The 13401-nt window shown below is 45.7% G+C and overlaps 1 protein-coding gene across 1 annotated transcript in view; it reads right to left on the reverse strand.

Annotated features, from left to right (window-relative positions):
• Window positions 1–13401, reverse strand: part of CFAP221 (cilia and flagella associated protein 221) — an 83594-nt gene that overhangs the window by 35117 nt on the left and 35076 nt on the right. The window contains exons 6-10 of the mRNA XM_060153164.1: window positions 11576–11679; window positions 4151–4310; window positions 1864–1984; window positions 1669–1780; window positions 1398–1506 (exon numbers count right to left, since the gene is read on the reverse strand). Coding sequence (XP_060009147.1) covers window positions 1398–1506; window positions 1669–1780; window positions 1864–1984; window positions 4151–4310; window positions 11576–11679 — 606 coding nt within the window. The remainder of the gene's footprint in view (window positions 1–1397; window positions 1507–1668; window positions 1781–1863; window positions 1985–4150; window positions 4311–11575; window positions 11680–13401) is intronic.

Genomic DNA, 13401 nt, shown 5'->3' on the forward strand with positions numbered 1-13401 from the left:
GATCCCACGTGCCGCGGAGCGGCTGGGCCCGTGAGCCATGGCCGCTGAGCCTGCGCGTCCGGAGCCTGTGCTCCGCAACGGGAGAGGCCACAACAGTGAGAGGCCCACGTACTGCAAAAAAAAAAGTGAATTTAGGGACTTCCCTGGTGGTGCAGTGGTTAAGAATCGCCTGCCAATGCAGGGAACACGGGTTTGAGCCCTGGTCCAGGAAGATCCCACATGCCGCGGATCAACTAAGTCCATGCGCCACAACTACTGAGCCCGCGCACCTGGAGCCCGTGCTCTGCAACAAGAGAAGCCACCACAATGAGAAGCCCACGCACCGCAACGAAGACCCAACACAGCCCAAAACAAATAGATAGATAAATAGATAAATAAATAAATAAACAAAAAACAAAATTTAGGATGTGATTTTGAGTCTGTTACAAAGAAGCATAGGTGGAAGGGAAAACACGAGGGTTAACAGTGGTCACTGTACTAACAGTGATTTTTTTTTTCCTCTTCTACACTCAAAATAAAATCTCCAAGTTTCTACAATGACAATGTGTCCACATTTTTTACAACAGGGAAAGAGTATTTTTAAAAAATGGTCCTGGGTAACCTGGCATACGCCCTGTTCAACTGAGGCCAGACCCCGAGTACAGGCTCACACAGGATTCTGTGAATTCACAGAAGGGGCTGTTTCTCCTGAGGGGGTGGCAGGGTGGGGACACCTGGGCCGGCCCCAGAGCTCAGGGTGCGTGGCCTGTCTGGGCGGCATGTGGGCTCTTAGTTCCCCGACCAGGGATGGGACCCGTACCCTCTGCAGTGGAAGCCCAGAGTCTTAACCACTGGACCGCCAGGGAAGTTCCTCCAGGAGTCTCCTTTTGAACTCAGTTTAAGAGTTTCTAAAGTTACTTCAGCTGAATCTGTACACGTAGATATGCCTGGTATGATCTGGTAAAAATTTGTAAAAAGGGTTCCATTTTGTTTGCAGGAGCACAAAGAAGAAGCCTCGCATCTGAGTTTGAAAACCTCCACCGGGAGCCTCCCCGAGCCCAGCCTGCACTGCCGGGATCCCCGGATGGCCTCTGAGGCACACAGCCCAGGACACAGGGGGCTCGGGCTGGGGTGAGAGGTGACGGGGCAAGACCCGGGGTGCCTGTCACCCAGATCGGTCCTGAGCAAGGGGGGTGCACTCTGGCTCTGCCACTGGTCATGCTTAGGAAACAGCATGGTTTGGTCACATTAGTTTATTCCCAATAGAAACTTCACTCTGAAACAGAAGGTCCATTAAAGGGGAGAGAATAATCAAAATTTTCAAAGGGCATAAAAAGGTATTACATTTCATTGTGTCTCATGTCTCATGGATTACCAAAACCACCGTCACTTGATGCAAATAATTGTGCGATATTTACCACTTAAGGTGATTTCTGAGCTCTTCGTAAGTGTTCTGTCTGACTTTCTGTTCAAAGAGTGTTTCCTTCATCTGTCTTGTTTTTGAAACCTCAGTGCCTTGGTCCAAAACTGAGGGAGGGAGCAAACACGATTATACCAGTAATCAAATCAGAATCACTGGCTGAGAGAAAAACACATTTCTAATGGCAAAACAAAACAGCGATCTAACTGAGTTTTGCTGCTGCTTCAGATTCTGCCCAGGGGCTGATTTACGGAGGATCAACTGCTTACCTTCTCTTAATTCTTTAATCTTCAATTTTCCTGGTTCTTGGTTTAGAACAGTTGCCACAGCAAATGGATTCGATAAATCTACTGGAAATCTCAAGTTCTGATATTCGATTTCCTGAGACCAAACCAGGAGGGAAAAGTCATTATTTGCCTTCTCTGTCATTCCTTCCATCGTGGTTCACATAACGCCCACTTTACCTTAATCTTGGGAGGCTTTGCCTTTGCTGGCAATCGGTGAAAATGTACATGTGTCCTTGCCTTTTCTGGAGGAACAACTACTTTCCTAGAAAGAGTATTTAATCTTTCAAATTCTTCTAACCTAGAGTTGAAAACAGATTATTAAATTAGTATGTAATGCAACAACTCAAGGCTCCTAATTTTAGTTCTTTCCAATAATACCATGACTTATAGTCCATTAAATATCAATACTATATCTAAACTAAAAATCAATCTGAGTGCTAAAACAGTGGTTTACTAAAATAAATGCAAGGTCAGGATAACAGAGCATAATCATATACAAACAGCTGCTCGATGGCTGTTTTCCTTATGTTCTCAAAGAACCTAACAAGTGGAAAACAGGACATGCTGAAAAATGCTCTCAGCGTCCAGCATAATCATTTCTGGGCTGTTGGATTTCCACAGCTAAATTTACTTACCACATTGAAAAACTCTTACATTGATTTATGTTCCTAGTAAAAGAATAATTTTTCCCACTGTTTGTAGCAAGATCTTTAAAAAGAAAAGTGATTCAGGTTAATGTTTGAGATCTTTTCTGCGAATGAAAACTGCTTTAAACATAGGCAGGTATAGATAGGGCTGCTTCCATGTCTGCAGAAGCTGCTTATTTATCATGAGATGTAGTAGAACCACGTATGTTTATGAATGCTACCCATGAAAGCATTTTCTTAAGCAAGAATGTGTGAACACGTGTTTGGTGGGATGACACGTGTCCATGACGTTACAGAGGTAAGATGAGAGACTGCGACCATTCATGCATTCTGACATGCCAGGTGCATTGGCCTAGCGCCTACTGACCCGGCCCCACTGCACAACACGGGCCATAGGCCTGCGATCCCAAACTTAACGTGGCCTGTGTGAGAGTCCTGAAAGGTCACGGCACGGGAGAACCTGTCCACACTGACTGACGCGCTGTGAGGTGCAGGGACAAGTGAGCTGTGGCCCGGCATCTGCATCTCAAGAGAGCTCTGATACCACCTCTGCCGTAAATATCTGGGAAACAACCCCAAATTTCTGAGGGTGTTAAAAACCAGTCTCCTAAAGCAACCATACTCCAATGAAAATTAACAGCAACAGCAAAAAACCCAGTCTCCTTAGGAAGTCTAATTGCTAGTGTTAAGGATGGAAATGAGAAAACGAGAAACCCAAGAGTTATGTGGAACTGGCAGGGCCAAAGTCAGGACATACGTGAGTGCATCCATCACGTACCCAACCCTGAAACAAAAAAGCAACTATGACACCTTCAGAACACACTGCAGCTGGGTCACTTTTCACCTTCCTGGTGGAATGTCTGTTCTAGCCCCACCTGCAGCCTGGGGAGACACAGTCCTGGAAAACATCAAGAGTGCTCTAAACAAGACGTTAAACTCCAGTTGGGAAACCAAAACATCAGTTAGGAAAGGTCTGCTCCCACTCTCGTACGGAGCCTGGGCCGCGCACTGCGCCATTGTATGTACGAACACGCCTGTGGAAGTCAAGGTCAAAGAGGGGCAAGTCAACGTCCCACTCAGGCGATGCCGTTAAGGAGGCAGTTTGTGTGTCGCAGCACGTGACCCGAGCTGGCCAGTGGTGTTCTGCTCGGCCAGTAACTGACACCAGAAGAATGAGCACTGCTTTTCAGTTACATCCAATGCCACTTCTTCATCGGCTGACTCATTTTAGTTCTACTGTGGGAACTTCCAAGATTTGGGTTCAGCGGGCCACACGAAGAGTCTATAGTTGACTTGAGCTGCTTTGGCTCTTTAGAAAAAGAATAATAACATAAATATATAATAAACCGTGGAGTTAGTTCTTATTTTGATACTAGGTTGTTACTCCACTTTATTTAATATGCCTAATGATGCTACTGTGTGATGTGTACCTGTGCGTGGAGGGGAGAAAATCAAACTTTTTCTTTACCATTTTCAAAATATTTGTAAGGGTTTTCCAAGGTTGGGGTTTATACTGTGAAATTTTCCTTTCCTCAGTCATCTCTTCCCCTCTTGCCAGAAGCAACTACGGCTACAAGTGCAGAGCTATCCTCTGCATTGCTGTTGTATCTTAAGTGTATTTTATGAAGGTTCATCGTTTAAATAAGTTTTTAAAACTGACATAGAATTGACAGAAAACAGTATATTAGTTTCAGGCATAGTAAGTACGCTTTTGATGGCATTCTGCTACAAGAAAGAAACACAGAATGGAAGGAAGGAAGACCTGGGGTTTTGAAAAACTTTGAAGAATACACAGAAGCCCCCCAAGGCAGCCGTACTTTAAAGCCATGTTGGGGTAGCACGTGCCGGTGAAGACACACTCGTATGGTTGCGAGTTGAACTGTGCAATCCACAGCTGCACTTTTATCTGTGCGATCCCACACTGAAAGGGGGTAAACGTCACTGTCACATCCATCTTCCCGTTCGCTGGTATTATTCCTGGGAGGAAAGACATGAGAAAACGTGATGCGTTCTCTTCCTGCCAAGTCCCAGCAAAGAGGCTGACACACACACACACACCCCACACATACCGTACACACACACCCCATACACACACACATACCATACGCACACACACACACCCCACACACACACTATACACACACACCATACACACACACACACACCACACACACACACACACCATAAACACACACACACCATACACACACACACACACCCCATACACACACACACACCATACACACACACACCACACACACACACACACACCATAAACACACACACACACCCCACATCCCCCCACACACACCATACACACACACCACACACACACACCACACACACCATACACACCCCCCCACACACCCCACCCCCCCACCATACACACACACACCATACACACACACACTATACACACACACACTATACACACACACCACACACACACCATACACACACACCACACACACACACACCACACACACCCCACACACACCATACACACACACACCACACACACCCACACCACACACACCCCACCACACACACACTATACACACATACCATACACACACACCACACACACACACACACCATGAACACACACACACCCCACACCCCCCCCACACCATACACACACACCCCCACACACCACACACACCATACACACACACACACCACACACACACACCATACACACACACACTCCACACACCCCACACACACCATACACACCACACACACCACACATACACACCATACACACACACACCATACACACACACACCACACACACACCACACCACACACACACCATACACACACACACACCATATACACACACACCACACCACACACACCATAAACACACACACACCATACACACACATACACACACACACCATACACACACACACACACACCCCACATCCCCACACACACACCATACACACACACCCCACACACACCCCACACACACCATACACACACACACCCCACACACACACCTCACACCCCCCCACACACACCATACACACACACACCATACACACACACACTATACACACACAACACACACACACCATACACACACCACACACACACCATAAACACACACACACCCCACATCCCCACACACACACCATACACACACACCCCCCACACACCCCCCCACACACCATACACACACACACCCCACACACACACCCCCCACACCCCCCACACCCCCACACACACCATACACACACACACTATACACACACACCATACACACACCCCACACACACCCCACACACACCCCACACACACCATACACACACACCACACACACACACACACACACCACACACACCCCACCACACACACACACACTATACACACACACCATACACACACACCACACACACACACACACACCATACACACACACCCCACACACCCCCCACACACACCATACACACACACCCCACACCACACACACCATATACACACACACACCCCACACACCCCACACACACCACACATACACACCATACACACACACACACCATACACACACACTATACACACACACCACACACACCACACCATACACACACACCACACACACACACACACACACCATAAACACACACACACCATACACACACACACCATACACACACCCCCACACACACACCACACACACCATACACACCCCCACACCCCACCCCCCACACACACACCATACACACACACACCATACACACACACACTATACACACACACCATACACACACACCACACACACACACCACACACACACCATACACACACACACACCATAAACACACACACACCATACACACATACACCATACACACACACACACACCCCACATCCCCCCCCCACACACCATACACACACACCCCACACACACACCACACACACCATACACACACACACCCCACACCCCCCCACACACCATACACACACACACACCATACACACACACACTATACACACACACCACACACACCATACACACATACCACACACACACACCCCACACACCCCACACACACACCATACACACACACACCACACACACACACACACCACACACCCCCACCATACACACACACACACACACCACACACACACACACCCCACACACCCCACACACACACCATACACACACACACCACACACACACACACACCACCATACACACCATACACACACACACATCATACACACACACTATACACACACACCACACACACCACACCATACACACACACACACCATACACACACACACACACACCCCACACCACACACACACACCATACACACACACACCATATACACACACACCACACCACACACACCACACACACAAATACATTCTCCCCGTGAGAAGCATCAGTGTTTCTACTACCTTTATATAGTCTTTTCATTAAATACACGTGAATCAACTGCTGCATGTTTACACTGATCTTATTTATCCAACTACTACCTTAATTCTTTATAATAATAACTCGATTGTGTCAGTTATATAAACATATACCTATCAATCAGCGTTACTGACTCAGAAGTGAATTCCCAGAACCATAATCTTTAAGCTAATTCCCACATGTCAATGTTCATGCTGTAAGCCACAAGGAAAAGCAAGGAACACACATAAAAGCTCGTGTCCAAATTATTCAGTTCCCTATATTTTTGTGTAATTTGCTTCTCTCCTTTCAAATCTTCAGGATGGATGACTGTTCTCTCCAAAGTCAGATATCACACGATGTTTATTTCTCCTTTGTATCTCTGGCGCCAGCAGGGCTTGGAACCCAGTAAGTGTTCAAAAAACATGGAAAGGAAAATAAAAGGCAGGGAGGGAGGGAGGATCCATGCCCTAAGTGTGAGAGGGGCTAATGTTTCTGACTTCCACTGAAGGCTCTCTGGTTTGCTTTCTAGGTGGTTCCCTCTGTCCGGTGCATCGGGCCTTCCTATGGCCCCTGCAGAGGCCTTGTACCCCCTCATAAATGCCTGGCACCACCCTTCCCATCCATGGTCTCTGAATCGTGGTACACTCTCTGCCTTTCTCTCTGTGCCAACCGCCATCCAAGCATTCACTGAGCACTGCTGGGTGCCAGGCACTCTTTTAGGCATTTGAGATACAGCAAGAAACAAAGCAAAGTCCCAGAGTTCCCAGAGTTTACATGCTAGTCGGGATAGCAAACAAAAAGAAATAAGCAAGTGAAGATAAACTCCCAAGTCATGGCATGAGTACAGAGCAGGACTTGGGGAAGCAAGTGAAGCACAAGGAGCTGTCTGAGCGCCGGGGACATCAGGCTCAGGTGAAGAGGAGAGCGGCCTCTGCTCCAATCCCCAGACACGGGGTCCTGCACCCCAGGGCCTTGGCATCGCCGTTCCCCGACCTGGAAAGCCCTTCCTCCAAGTCTTCTTTCAGCCGCTGATTCCCACCCCTGAAACCATCTCTCTGCCGTCTGCCTCCCCTACTAAGCCTCACAAAAGCAAGTGCCTGCTCGTTACAGGTGTCCCAGCTCCGTAAATAAAACTTCAAAGCCTGCGTCAGCCTATGTGTTACAGCACCACCCCCAGGAGCCTCCACCCCCGACACTCCATCACCCTGCGATCCCCGGGTGCCACCCCAGCTGTCACCCTGCTATGTTTACCAGTCACCCAACTAGACTGCAAGCCCCTAAGGCAGACACCAGGCCCCAGAGCTCTTTTATCTTCCCAGATCCCAGGCACGGTGCTTCAGAAAACTACAGAAAACCCTAAAGACTCCGCCAAAAACACCTGTTAGAATTAATTTAAAAAGTCAGTAAAGTTGCAGGATACAAATCAATATAGAAAAATCACTTGTGTTTCTATACACCAACAACAAACCATCAGAAAGTGAAATTAAGAAAACAATCCCACTGGGGACTTCGCTGGTGGCACAGTGGTTAAGAATCCGCCTGCCAATGCGGGGAACACTGGTTTGATCCCTGGTCTGGGAGGATCCCACATGCCACAGAGCAGCTGGGCCCGTGAGCCACAACTACTGAGCCTGCTCTCTGGAGCCCACGAGCCACAACTACTGAGCCCGCGAGCCACAACTGCTGAAGCCCGCTAGCCCTTGCGCCCGTGCTCCGCAACAAGAGAAGCCACCGCAATGAGAAGCCCACACACCGCAATGAAGAGTAGCCCCCGCTCGCCGCAACTAGAGAAAGCCCGCACACAGCAATGAAGACCCAACACAGCCAAAAATAAAATAAAAATTAAAAACAAAACCCCCCAAAACAATCCCATTTACAATAGCAACACAAAGAATAAAATACCTAGGAATAAATATTTTCCAGTTTTATTGAGAAATAATTGACATACATTTCTGTATAAGTTTAAGGTACACAGCATGATGGTTTGATTTACATATTTGTGAAACGATGACCACAACAGGTTTAATTAATGTTTACTATCTCAAATAGATACAATAAAAAGAAAAGAAAAAATTCTTCTTGTGATGAGGCCTAAATTTAACCAAGGAAGTGAAAGACCTGTACACTATAAGACATTGATGAAAGAAATTGAAGAAGACACAAATAAATGGAAAGATATTCCATGTTCATGGATTAGAAGAATTAATATTGTTAAAATGTCCATGCTATCCAAAGAGATATACAAATTCAATGCAACCTTATCAGACTTCTAACGGTACTTTTCATAGAAATAGAACAAACAATTCTAAAATTTGTATGGAATCACAAAAGACTCAGAGTAGCTAAAACAATCTTGGGATAGAATGGAGCTAAAGCATCATGCTTTGTGATTTCAAATCCTATCACAAAGCTACAGTAATCAAAATAGAATGATATTGACATAAAGACAGATAAATAGATTTATGGAAAAGAATAGAGAGCCCAGGAATAAACCCATGCATACGTGGTCAATTAATTGGCAACAAAGGATCCCAGAACATACACAGGGGAAAGGACAGTCTCTTCAATAAATAGTGTTGGGAAAACTTAACAGCCACATGTAAGAGAACAAAACTGAACCACTATCTTATACCACATACAAAAGTGAATGTGGGAAGCGGATTACTTAGGAGTTTGGGATTGACATGTACACACTACTGTATATAAAACAGACAACCAACAAGGACCTACTGTATAGCACAGGGAACTCTACTCAATAGTTTGTAATAACCTATAAGGGAAAATAATCTAAGAAAGAATATATATATGAATGTATAACTGAATCACTTTGCTGTACACCCTACCCTAACACAACATTGTAAATCAACTATATTTCAATAAAAATTTAAAACATTAAAAAACATGATTTCAAAGTGGATTAAAGACTTGAATGTAAGACTTGACCATAAAACTCCTAGAACAAAACACAGAAAAAAGCTCCCTGACACTGGTCTTGGCAATGATTTTGGGGATTTGATACCAAAAGCAAAAGCAATAAAAGCAAAAATAAACAAGTGAGACTACATCAAATTCAAAAGCTTCTGCACAGTAAAGGAAACCATCAACAAAATGAAAAGGCAACCTATGGAATGGAAGGAAATATTTGCAAACTACATATCCAGTCAGGCATTAACACCCCAGATATACAAGGATCTCATATAACTCAGTAGCAGAAAAACCCAAATAACCCAATTTTTTTCCATGAGCAAAGGACCTGAATAAACATTTTTCCAAAGAAGATATACAAATGGCCAACAGGTACGTGTTCAACAACACTAATCATCAGGGAAATGTAAATAAAAACATAATGAGATATCACCTCACACCTAGTAGAATGGCTATTATCGAAAAGAAGAGATAACAAATCCTGGTGAGGGTGTGGAGAAAAGGGAGCCCTGTGCACTGTTGGAAATACAAGTTGGCACAGCCACTACAGAGAACAGTATGGAGGTTCCTCAAAACGTTAAAAAAAAATAGAACTACCATATGGTCCAGCAGTCCTACATCTGGGTATATATGCAAAGGAAATGAAATCATTATTTTGAAGAGATAGCTGTACTCCTATGTTCATTGCAGCATTATTCACAATATCCAAGGTATGGAAACAATCTGTGTCCATCAACAGTTGAATGGAAAAGAAGATGTGGTACATATATACAATGGAATATTATTCAGCCTTAAAAAAGAAGGAAACCCCGCTATTTACGACAATATGTATGAACCTGGAGGGCATTATGCTGAGTAAAATAAGCCAGACAGAGACAAAGACTGCATGGTATCGCTTATATGCATATCTAAAAGAAAAAAGCCCAATTCTTAGAAACAGGGAGTAGAAAAGTGATTTCCAGGGGCTGAGGGGTGAGGGAAAAAGGAGAGGTTGATAAAAGGGTGTAGACTTCCAACTGCAGGATGAATAAGGTCTGAGGGCCTAATGTAAAACATGGTGACTATAGTTGGTAACATCGTACTGTATAATTGAAATTTGCTAAGAGTAGAGTAGAACTTAAATGTTTCACCCAAAAAAAAAAAAAAGTAACTATGTGATGTGATGGATATATTAATTAACTCAATGAAGGAATCCTTTCACAATGTGTACATATGCCAAATCATCACATTGTACACTTTAAAAAGATAACAATTTTATGTGTCAACTATACCTCAAAAAATAAGAAAAAATACAAAATAAAAACAAAACGATTTTAGCATTCACAGCAGATCACAGTGGGCAGATATTTAAATCTGAAACCTAAACGTCAAGAGACAGAAACTGGGAAGCAGAAGTCAGCTCAGGTGGAGATTTCACTCTCAGAGGTCCTGAGCATCTTTGGGATCTATATCCTTTGGGGCGTGCAAAGACAGATGGTCTACGCCACCTGTGAGACAGATTCCTTAGACCCTTCACTAAGATTCTGAAGGCTTGGAAAGAAATAATATTCCCATTTTATTTGAACATGAATTAAAGGTGACTACAAAACCAAGGATGTACCAAGAGTCAAAACTAGAATTAGAATGGGTTAACTTCTGATTTCAAGTTTTTACTCTGGGAGAAATTTACCTGGGCATTATTATAAATTATCTGCATGACACAAATTATCCCAAACTGTTTTTACTCCCAAATTGCTGGTTCCAATTCACATTATGTCAGACATGTAAAGTCTGCTACTCTTACACATTTGAAAATAACTATTCAAATGTGGCTTATTCTTCTCCATAACTTGAGAGCTACTTTCCAAATCATCTTCGATCTGAGAACTCTGGCAACTTGAGAATTAATTCTCCTTACCTGACGTTGGCTCAACAGTAAAGGCTTGATGAGACTGAACCAACGCAACATGAAACTCGAAATCTACAGGACAACTGCATTGCAAAGGAATCACATAGCTTTTGCTGCAGAAAGAAAAGAAAAGAAAAATGGAAAATATTATTTTTCTTTATAACTAGATGTTTTGGTATCAAGGAAAAGAAACTCAGGTTATGTAATAAACAATCACAACCATGAGGACAGCCAACACTCATACAGTAATTCCCGGGTGACGGCTAGCCGATAGTAAACTAGGCTAATCCCGTCAGGTGGTAAGATGATTTCTCCACTGACAGAAGAGGAAACCAAGGCGCCGCGCAGGTTTCTGTCCTGTCCAAGGGGACACAGCTGGTTTGCGACAGAACCAGGATTCAGTGCAGGTCCACTGTCCCGACAACAGCTCTGTCGGCCACCTGTCGAGTCGGGCAGCTTTAACCTACGGGTGCTCAGTCACAGGGAAAGGGCGTCTCTGCCACACGATGGGCCCCGGGGAGCCTGGGGACGCTGCAAAAGCGGGCGTCATGGACAGCCTGGGAAGCCGTGGCCCCTGCAGAGCCTGGAACTGGCCCGTGTTGAAGAAACCACACGGTGGCTTTCGTTGGCCGAAATATGCTAGAGGCTATTCGGTTAGAAGCTGCAAACCAGCAGAGGAGCTGGAGAGAAATGCTCTCACGCGGACAAGGCCACCCGCTCTCCTTAGAGAGCCCTGCGCTTCCCCTGACGGCCCCTCCTTCTACGGGGCGCGCCCGGGCGGCCCGAGTGTGCGGGACGCGTTTGCAGGAGAACAGAGCCCTCCAGGCGTTCGGTGGCATCCGGAGCGCGGCTGGGGCAGGTCACCCCGGCCCGTCCGGCAGCTCCTCCCCCTCCGGGGCTGCGTGCTCCCTTCCGCACGCCCAAAGCGCCCGCCGTCGCGCGCGGCCGCTCTGCCCCTCGCACCCGGCTCCGACTCCGGGAGAGCCAGCTCGATCGCAGGGGGTTTGGGCAGCTCTCGTGCTGCCGCCGAGCTGGCTGTGGGCTTTCACATCGCGGCCCACTCCCTCAGCGGCCAGCGCCCGTCTGCCTGGGAGCTCCAAGCTTCATTGAAGGCACAGTCGAGTTGACTGGCTTCCCCTGCTCGGCCTCAGCCAAGCCCCCGAGTCCCGCACAGAGCCCAACGAGGATTTGTTGGAGCAAAGTGAAATCACCCTTTGTCAGTAGGACTTTGGGGATACAGTACAGTGCAAACATGGTTTGAAAAACGATGCCAAGAGCATTTTTATTTGGCTTTAAACTCCTTATCTTTTAAACATTTCTGAAATATTCCAAATATAAAGAAAAATATTGAGAAGAATAAATAAAGATCCCTTTATCCACTACAAACCTCTATCAAATCTTCTGCTTTGGGTAAATCAATGTCATATTCGTAAAGAAATAAAACACTGCGGAACAGCTGAAGCTCCCTGTCCCCCTGTCCTGGGGCCTCTGATCCTTCCTGCCTTCCCGGGGGTGACCTCACCTGGATGCACCATCAATCCCACAGATTTTTATACTATCACCACATACGTATGTACCCATAAAATGTATAATATTTACTATTTCTTTTCAACCATATGGTTCTAAAACGTGCTGGTTTTGCCCAGCACTATGCTTTTGAGGTTGACCCATGAAGTTCTGTTGGTTCGTTTTCACCAGTGACGAGTAGCCCATTGTATGACGACATCATCCTTGTTTCTCTACTCTCGTGCTGAAAGCGTTTAGGTTGTTTGCACCATTTCGCTACTGCAATGTGGTGGGGACAGTCTTTGGGTGGGACTCCTTATGCATCTGGA

This window comes from Lagenorhynchus albirostris, chromosome 6, assembly GCF_949774975.1.
Source record: "Lagenorhynchus albirostris chromosome 6, mLagAlb1.1, whole genome shotgun sequence".
Lineage (NCBI taxonomy): Eukaryota > Metazoa > Chordata > Mammalia > Artiodactyla > Delphinidae > Lagenorhynchus > Lagenorhynchus albirostris.